The following is a 10049-nucleotide window of genomic DNA, read 5'->3' as shown; positions in this document are numbered from 1 at the left end:
AATCATAGCATGTTCAAGTGTTAGAAAGACCTCGAGAAAATCTACATACAAGATTCAAGACCTAAAAATCTCAAGGATTAACAGCATGTTGAACTTTACTACTGTATATAAGAGGTGAGTGAACAGTTTTCAAAATCTAAAGACACAAATATGTCTAAATAATGGTGACCTCTTTAGATTTCTACAGGTCCACCATCATGTTGAACAACTGATTAAAGAGATTAAAACAAGAGCAATGGGATAACATTGTAATAAAAGTATTTATGGATGCATACGTTTACTCTAAGTCCTGGCCAAAAAAAAACATCTCAAAACTCTATAGGGGTTTGCAACTAATGAGGGGCAGTACACATACTTTAAATGAAAAACATTGGGAAAAATGATGCCAGATACAACTGAAAACTTCCAACTAAATGGAGAGAGTTTTGTTGCAAAACTCTTTGGTAGATTCTTTATTGCTCCAGCTCAAGAAAGACACTATACCAATGCATCAATATGTCGGAGACAATGTGGAGGCCTGGAAGTGAATCATTATCACATATTCTGGTCTTGTCCAATATTGTTACCTTTCTGGCAGAAGATCTACAATTATGCAAAATGTATTTCAGACAGATATTAATTTTGGGTTGGTGACATATTTTGGTGTTTTACCATCACAAAATTTATCTTCTAATGAAAAATATTTATTTCGGATACTAAGACCTACAGTGGACGAATGGTTTGACATTATAACATCTTTAAGATGGAAATTATTACATTTATTTTAAGACTAAGAAGGGATCTGTTTATTAAAAGCTGGGAAAGATATGCCACTCCAATCTGTCCATCCTTTCTATAGTTCTTGTATCCATTTCCGTTCTTCCTCTTTTTTTCTAAGCCTTTCCTTTTTTAACCCTTATGCATCAGTGAATTATTTACTTTATTTTCTCATTGTATAACAGAAGTGCACCCCAGCGTTTTTGGTCTTAGCCAAAAGAGTTATGTTTGTAATCTTTGTATGTTATTAATTTTGGTTTTTTTTTGTGTGTGTTTGTGTGATAGAGGGAAAACCAATCATCCCTATCTATATATCCTGTGGAATTGCAGATGTTTACTGGACAATAATGTTGTAATGAATGGATTGCTGTAGATGACTGGTGTATTGTTTACCAATCGAAATAACAATGAAAATAGAATTGGAAAAAAAAAATAAGAAAGACTTAAGAGAAAATCAATACCTAAATCTGGATGGAGAAAGAAACTGATGCTGACAGATGCCATCTACCTAATCTGACTGGTCATAATCCTTTGGTAGAGACACATCCCAGCAACAATTAAACCAAAAAGTGATTCTACTATGTATTAACCTAAACAAATTTTAAAACATTCTTTTTTTCTTCAGCTTCATAAAGATGCAAAAATTTGTTTGTCTAACTAAATCATGATACATTCAATAAAAAAATCATAGAAATGAGGAACTCTCCATGACAGCACACTTTCAAAGTTTATTTGAAGCAACCTGTTCAATCAAAATGTAAATCACCAGTAGAAAAATCCCACCTCCAACCCTTTAAACATTGTTTTCAGTGATGCTCTTTTAAACTATTTTAAACACTACATGCAGATTTAAGAAATAAAATCCACATTGACCTTTGACACAAAGAGTGTTTACTGTGATGGAAGCAGGACAGATAAAACAGAAGGACACTTTATTTCAGTTTCTATCTACAAGTTGATTTTTAATTACATCCTGCTTAGAAATGGAAGGAAAATTACATTCATAGCAGGTCTACATCTGTCAGGACATGATGAGTATTTATTCCCCTCATTTCTGAAATATCCACGATGTGAAGAGGATCTACTTAACACATCCATCCACCAGGAGGGGAGAGAAATTCAGATGAATAGAATTCAACTTTTGCAATACTGTAACACAAAGGTTAAATCAAACTGTTTTACATGGCGTGTCGAATTTTCTCCAGGCTCTTCTCTATATTGTCAATAACTTCCACAGCAGCTTGAGGAATCCTGGTTCCTGGACCAAATATAGCGCAGACGCCGCTCTGGTAGAGGAATTCATAGTCCTAAAAACACAGAGAGGTAAGACACAACTCAGAGTTGGCATCTTTAAAATGCAACAGCAGATTTTACCATGTAGGAAAGCCACAGCAATGTAAAACCCTAAACATGATTTTCACATTCTTGCAATGAAAACCTTTATCGACTTACATTGGAAATATTCTGAAATCTGAACTTAGAAACCTGTAAATGTCTTTTTTTTTTTTTAGCATAAAGACTGTTTAAAGGATTAGCAAACAAGTCTGAGTTTTTAAAAACTGGCAGCAAAATTAACTTAAAATGCAGTGATTAGAAAACTTTTCAGAAATAAACTTCTTCCCTCAGTCTATTTCACAGCTTTATAGTACATAAAAACATAACTACACTGATGATAAAACTCGAAACGTCCATTGACTTTGATAAAAGGGAATAAAAGAAAGTAATCCAAAGGAGAATGGCCTCTGCTGAAGAAAAATGTAAATAACAGACAACAAAACAAAGATATTTGAGGCTTGAAGTTATGAAACAATGAAATAAATAAATTAACTAATAGATGTTAAGGAATCCAAGAAAGCTTTATGAATTTATACGTTTTTTAACAAAAGCTGCAGTTTCAACATCACATTCACAGGTGAAAGTTGAATTAATTTAGGATTTCTAACCTCATTTAAAAAGGTAGGTAGACACTTATCCTAATAGTTTACTGATCAGTAAAGCCCTGAAGCTGCAGGCATTTTTAATAGATTAATGCTATGACTCACACAAAAGAGGTTAAAGTTAAAACGCAGTGTAAAGTCACTCAGAAGTTACCTGTGGTGGGATCACTCCTCCACAGATAACAAGGATATCTGGCCTGTTGAGCTTGCGTAGCTCTTTGATGAGCTCTGGGACCAGCGTCTTGTGTCCCGCTGCCAGCGTGCTGACCCCAACACAGTGAACATCAGCATCTACGGCCTGCTGGGCAACCTCCCGCGGGGTCTGTTGGAAACACAAGCTTGCAACTCAGAAATATAACAAACACAAAAAGCAATAAACCAGCACCACAAAACATCAATAAAGGATTTATTTTTTATATATATTTCTTAGCAGCTAATATTTTCCCTCACATGTCCCTGTATATGTCTCCAGAGGGTGAGAGAAACCAAGAGGCATCAAACAGAAAAACAGCTCCTGAGAGGAGGTGAGCTGAGAGCAAACCCATCATCTGACGTTCTTTTCATTCTGACAGCGACACACGGAAATACGATGAGCGGCGAGAAGTGCCTGAATAACAAGATGGATGTCAGGAAATAAAAATTTGTAAAGCTTTTTAATTCAGCCTCAGAGGACTGAAGAGAAAGTGATTCAATGTTTATCCAATATTTGGCAATTTATTGGTGACCAGGCTTTTATTTGACCTTTTTTATGATCTGCTTTTATGTTGGAGGTCAGGGAAGAAGGGAACTACTGTAAAAGAGGAAACTGTGTTCCCCCTCCCTCCTTAGATTGGTTGCTGATTGCTTTCTCCTACTGTAATGATATAAGGTCTGCCCAGTGGCACCACTCCAGAGACCATGTGGAAGATGAAGGAGAAGTGGGGGCGGACCCCAAACCCTCCTGCAGTGTTTGTGGCAGAAAAATGGCTCACTTGTCCATGTGAGAAAAGCACAGGGTTCTGGTTAAAGTCCTAGTCAAGTCTGGCTAACTTCAGATGATTATATATGACGGTGTGAAAAAAAAGAGCTCTTACCTGTCAAGCCTCTCAAACATGCACACATGGCATGTAAATTAGAGGCTGCTCTAGCTTTTTATATTGTCCGTCATTTTGACAGACAAGGTCAAAAACAATCCTTCCATAGTCTAATCTTATCCCTTACTTTGTTTTTATGATAATTAAATAACTTCAAGCAATCTGAAGATGCTATATCCATAAATACGTGTGACTTTTTCTCTGAAATTTATCCCATTAATAGCATAAAAATATAAACAAATCCAATGACTGCACTATAAAAATAAATTATATTCTAACAGCTTCCTCCGTACCTTAAAGCGCACCTGTTTGTGCATCGTTAAATGTCTCAAGTTGAATTCCTAAAGAGGCTTCAACCCAATTAGAAAATCTGTGAAAATGTGGCCAAAGAAGGTAATAAGGAAGTCAGCAATGACTGGCATCTGCAGAACATCTGGTTAAAAACAGCTAATTATTACTCTACACGCCACAGATTGGTCAGGGTGCGAAAGTGACAGATGGCTTTCAGATTTATCTATTATATTTAAGAAATAAATAATAAAACATTAAATACAGAACATACAAGGTTAACTCTACCCCTGATGTATATATCTAATAGTTGTCATGGAGACTTCGGGCTTCTTGCCAATCTTTGCTGCATTTCTTTAGTAGTGAGCTTTAGAGGTTCTTTTAAATTCCTCCTGATTGTGTGAGGTGGTAGAACAAACATGGCTGTCATATTCAAACTCCAGGAAAACTCTTTTCATCCATGTCTGCTTGTCCCTGCAGGGTCGCCATTACGTGGTGCACCATGGACAGGAGGACGCCTGTCAAGTCTGAATCACTGACCTGAAATAGTGGCCCGATGTCAACATCAAATCCCAAGTCGGCAAAGCCTGTGGCGATGACTTTGGCGCCCCTGTCGTGTCCATCCTGTCCCATCTTCGCCACCAGTAGCCGTGGGTTCCTGCCCTCGTGTCTCTTAAACTCTGTTACTCTAATGTAAGAGAATGACCTGTCAATCAACCATAAACATTACTAAGGCCAAAAAGAGAACTGGGGTTATTTTCTACCTATTGTTGGCCACAGCGATCTCCTCATGCTCTCCAAACTCGCTGCGGTAAGCCCCGCTCACCATCCTGGTGCTGGCCTTGTGCTCTCCAAACACTTTCTTCATTGCATCAGTTATTTCACCAACAGAGCATCTATATAAAAGAAACACAATGAACAGGGTTCAGCATGGCTTCACATCCCCACTGCCTCTGAAATTAAAATAAAAAAATGTTCAATAAAGAAAAACCTTTTTTACAAGAGGATTTTTGTATTTCATTTAAATTATGTCTGGAGAAATGCCTTCAATCTGAGGGTTATATAATAGAGTTTTAGAGAATCAAAGCAATAATACAAAGAGGGTAAGGAGGCCTGTAAAAATCTAAAAAACACTAAATAAATACTTCCTTGTATACAGCTTCACATTTCATCATCATGATTGGTTAAATATGATGCATCCAGTTGATTCTTTTAATCTGAAACTGTTTTACTGTAATCTGCCTTCAAAGCTCAGTTAAATATTTTTAGATAATAAAATAATACAAATTTAATTATTTTAATGATGAGCAGAGTGGATAAGGGGGTAATAAACCTAATACTGTAAAAACGTGGAATAAGCTGAGTTTTGTCAAACCCCTGCTTTAAACCATCAGTCGGAGGTGTCTGACTCAAAGTTTTGTTTTTCTGTGAAATATTAATTACTGTTTTGGTCCTGCATCTGGCTCCCAATAAAAAGAAATAATTAGTTTATGTAAAAAAAATAAAATAAAGCATTAAAATGACCTCAAGTGTAGCAGACAGCAAATTTCATTAAAATCCATCAGGAAATAATATAGAAAGTCATTTTAAGCAGAACGTTATTTATCAATATAAAACGAAATTTCATTGTAACGCTGATTGAAGAGGAGATTAAACCATAAAAATAGCTTCTGAAGAAAATATATAAATAAAAAAAAGCAGAGCTGAGGGCAACCCCACAGATTAAAGAGCAGGAAATTCCTTTTACAGACAAACATTCTGTCCTGTAAATAAGGAAAATCAGACCCACAGAGTTAGAAAAAAAGAGGTGATGTTTAAGCCCACTGAGTTAAACACTGTGATCAGCAGGGTCAAATTCTGCACTGGGGTCAAGTAAATCATTTCTAGAACAACTCCATCATCTGCAGCAATCAAAACATAGTTATACACATATAAAGGTGCAGTCACAGAAGAATGGGGCTCTTAAAGAAACGGATCAACAATCTGAGACTAGCCAGCACAGATCTGATATAGCTTTCTAATTCTTTTCTTTTTTTATTAATCTATAAACAGGAGCTTTAAAACTATCCCCTTTTCCTTATTTTTGTTTTGTAAGTGGAGTAAAAAGCCCTTTTTTATTCCCACTGACCCACAAAAAAGGTTCACAATATAACATTTCCACATTGGTATTCACAAACGCCTACACACTTTTCAAGCACTACTGTATATGAAATTATTACCAGCTAGATGATTGCATCTGAAGATAGTTTTCATACATTCATTTAGACATCCAGTGTAAAAATTTGTCCATAAAATAATAACTGGGAATGTTTAAAAGGTGATGATTCCAGGTGACTTTGATCAGTTGGTTCATTATCAGCCAGATGACAGAACCGGTGAAGAATTATTACAAGGTTTAAGTACCTCTCATTCACAGCCTCTAAAGAAAAGATGTGAATAACTTTACTTTATAAGAGTAAGAGTGCCAGTCATTCAGTGTAAGACCATCACACTTGCTGAAATTACACACGCAGGAAAAATAAATATATATATTTATATATAGTGCAAGAAAGATGTGCTGCATGTGAATGTGACTTGAAGCAGAAATAAAGATTGTTCTGGTGGAGGAGCTCTGACCTGGCTCGTGCTGCCTCCACAGCCAGGGCCAGGAGGTTGCCCTCCCTTGATCGGGAGCACTCTTCAATAGCCGCCAGACACTTCTTTGCCACTTCAGGATCACGACTCTGTCTCACCTGAATAAGTTATAAGGGTGAAATACACAGAGAAATTACAGAAACTGCTATTCTCTATAGAGTATATAAATCATTAAGTTCATTTGTGTTATTTAACATTTACATTACATTATTTTAAAATAAAATTTCTATGTCGAAAAGCACATTTTCAATTTCTAATCACTACAGATAACATGGTAAAGGCTGACATGAAAGGCAAGCTAAATACACAGTTTTATAACGAAATAATGAAAGTATGAATGTAGTTTCTAAAAAGATCCCTGAGATGGAGAGTTTGACTCTGCTGTTAACTGATCATACTAACAAAATCACAACACTTGTTGTAACATAGACAAAGAGTCAAAAAACATTTTAACTTTAAAATATATAAAGTGTTAAATTAATGAAATGTACTCTTATGTCTTGGAAATGTCTTCAAGTAATTTAATTAAGGCTATTCAAATAACCAGAAATATCATAAACATTCATTTTAATTATGTTAAAATAGTATATTGTATGTTTTATATTGTATATAGCTATAGATTCTGTATTTTGTGTGTGTGTGTATATATATATATATATATATTAAATTTGTCTGCATTTGTCAAATGCCTTTTAAGTGCAAACCAACTTCACAATAAACTTGATTCAGATTGTATTTTTTGTTTTTTTTAATAAGGCTTGGCAATATGACTTAATCTAATCTCTCATTTTCCTACCAAATCCAATTAATAGACTTTTTTCCCCCTCACTTTAATGTCATAATAAAAATAACTAAAGACATATTGTTTTTAAAAGCAATCATCCCCTCTGGGGGTGACCTTCATCTAAAGCTGTCCATCCTGCTTATAAAACAATTAGGTTTCAGAGCAAAAGGTGAAAACATACTGAATGTTGGCAGCTAGAGACATCACAGATTGAGTTTATTTATATGAGTATATATATATATATATATATATATATATATATATATATATATATATATATATATATATATATATATATATATATATATATATATATATATATATATATATATATATATTAGAACACTATTTTGCCTGCTAAAATGTACAGAATCCCTTAGTCTTTTTAAATGAATGTAAAAGTTCATTTGAACTTCATAGAACACACTTCAGCAGTGGTCATTGATTAAATATGATGATGTAAGGATGGATGGACAGAAGAAAGGATGAACAGCTGGGAGGACAAACTGATGACTGGACAGATCAATAGACAAATTTATTGTTGCTTGAGAAAAGACTTTCCACTAGGGCTGGGCAATTAATTGCATTTACAATATAACTGTAATTTAACAAAACGCAATTTCCAAATTGTACAGGCACTGATTTTTAATCACACTATAATTAAGAAGAGTACGACACTAAATTTCTCCCACCAGCCCTTTAGGTGGTGATTAAACACTTGAAGTTTGTCGCCACACAGAAGGGTAGAGAGATTTGCAGATAGCAGCAGATCCATGCACAGAAGTAGAAGTAAACACTTTTTCATACAATGGTTACAGTCAAGTCGGGTAACAATGGAATATGGGAAAGCAAGCTTTTAAAAACGGAAACCCTGGGGTTGAAACATCCGCAAGCTTGGGATGAGTTCAAAGGAAAATCTAAATAAAATCTCAGTTTTGGTTAAAAAAAATCATCAGAATTTTGATTTTTAGCCCTACTTTCCACTCATACATTTCGCCAACCAACCATTTGTCAGATTGTCGGTTTACTGAATAACCCAATGACCCAACGGGCGGCAGGTTGAATGGACAGACAGACAGACAACTTCAAATTTCTCTTTTATCGAGACTAAGAAGGAAGCTGTTAAATCAATGTTTAAATTAACTCCTATGATTTACATTAGTTTCAGTTCATGAGACCTTGTTTAACTGGGTTGAAACAAAACAATGGTGGAAGAGTGACTGCGTTGGTTGCTGCAGATGTCTCTGCGTCATGTCATCTGCTGTGCTCTTTGCTCAGATAGCTGCTGGAGGTGCAGAAAACTGAGACACAACAGATACATTTTAAGGCAATCCTAGCAAAGCACGTGATTTAGAAAATGGTAGAAATATATTTTCCTCTGGATTTGGTCTGAAGATTTACTAGAACCAATATGAAATATTTGAGTAAATATATAACAAGTTATATAAGTAATAAAAAATAGGGAACAAGAGAGAAACCCTGATCAAAACAGACCTTATATTTATTAAAGGTTTAGATGGTAAAGGGTACAATTTTAATGATTTATTTCTAGACATAACAGTTAAAGAACAAGCTTCACATGAAGGAAATACTAGGTTAAACTGCACAGTGAAAAGACTTAAAAATTTATTATATAATTAGATGGAAGTAGGTGGGAATAAAACTTGTTCAAATTAACCCACGAGTACAATCTTTATTGTCATTTCTTTTTCCAATTACCAACACTCCATATTTTCTTTACATGTTTTTGTCCATGAATATTTCTTTCTATTATTTATACCCAGCATTGCTGTGATACAAAACAGCAATTGACAGTCAATTCGTACACTAAAGAGAGGAATGTTAGTTTGGCTTTTCTTTTGAATTGCTGTTGGTTAAAATGATTATCATATTCTAGGACTTTAAAGAAGTATTTCTGCAGGGCAATCAGTTTATGCTCTGAATTCAAAACTCATCTGTTTCAAGCATATAGCTCAGAGCGCAGACTGGTCACCCCCGGCCAAGCAGTGCCCACTTTTTTCTTCCCAATCTTTCTAAATAATATGTCTTATTGAAAAAAAATAAGAAAATTTTTCCCAGTGGGTGAAGGTCAGCATCACAATGTCATGAAAAAAATAGGACAACCTTGCCCTGACCATGTTTTTCTCACATATACATTAATATTCAATGTTAATTGTAAGACTACTGAAAAAAACAAGTAATACAAATTAACAATAAACCCTACATAATATTGTTTTTTCTGTAAATAAAATAAAAAATGCAACTTCTTTAGAGAAATAAATCATGACTCTACCTAAAAAGGCAATAATTGCACACAGCCTTAAAACACATTTGATTAGAAAACATTATTACTAACAATTGTTTAAAGAAAATTGTTTCCAGAAAAAAAGAAAAAAAAAGTCCAATGTGCTTTTGAGTCTGACTACTAAGGCTGTCTTCCTAAGCTGGTTCCAACTGAAAGCAGAGTGTAGGATGCTAAAAACAGGGGACCTATAGGAGGCCCTGAAATTTAGAACAACGACAATCACTTAAAGCTACAGTGTGTAATAATTACAGGGATATACAGTCAGAAATATA

General features: G+C 34.7%; 1 protein-coding gene across 2 annotated transcripts in view; it reads right to left on the bottom strand.

The window, feature by feature from the left end:
- Positions 1–1473: 1473 nt before the first annotated feature.
- mut (methylmalonyl-CoA mutase) overlaps positions 1474–10049 on the bottom strand; it is a 27986-nt gene continuing 19410 nt past the window's right edge. Inside the window, exons 8-12 of one of the 2 annotated variants that reach the window (XM_015395240.1) lie at positions 6671–6786; positions 4819–4950; positions 4595–4742; positions 2848–3015; positions 1474–2063 (exon numbers count right to left, since the gene is read on the bottom strand). In XM_015395240.1, coding sequence (XP_015250726.1) covers positions 1935–2063; positions 2848–3015; positions 4595–4742; positions 4819–4950; positions 6671–6786 — 693 coding nt within the window. In that variant the 3' untranslated portion in view covers positions 1474–1934. The remainder of the gene's footprint in view (positions 2064–2847; positions 3016–4594; positions 4743–4818; positions 4951–6670; positions 6787–10049) is intronic. The other variant, XM_015395249.1, reaches the window with a different exon arrangement.

Source organism: Cyprinodon variegatus, unplaced genomic scaffold (genome assembly GCF_000732505.1).
Source record: "Cyprinodon variegatus isolate N-32 unplaced genomic scaffold, C_variegatus-1.0 Scaffold25, whole genome shotgun sequence".
Taxonomy (NCBI): domain Eukaryota; kingdom Metazoa; phylum Chordata; class Actinopteri; order Cyprinodontiformes; family Cyprinodontidae; genus Cyprinodon; species Cyprinodon variegatus.
Note: the sequence above shows the minus strand (reverse complement) of the source record. Positions and strands in the feature narration are given on the sequence as shown.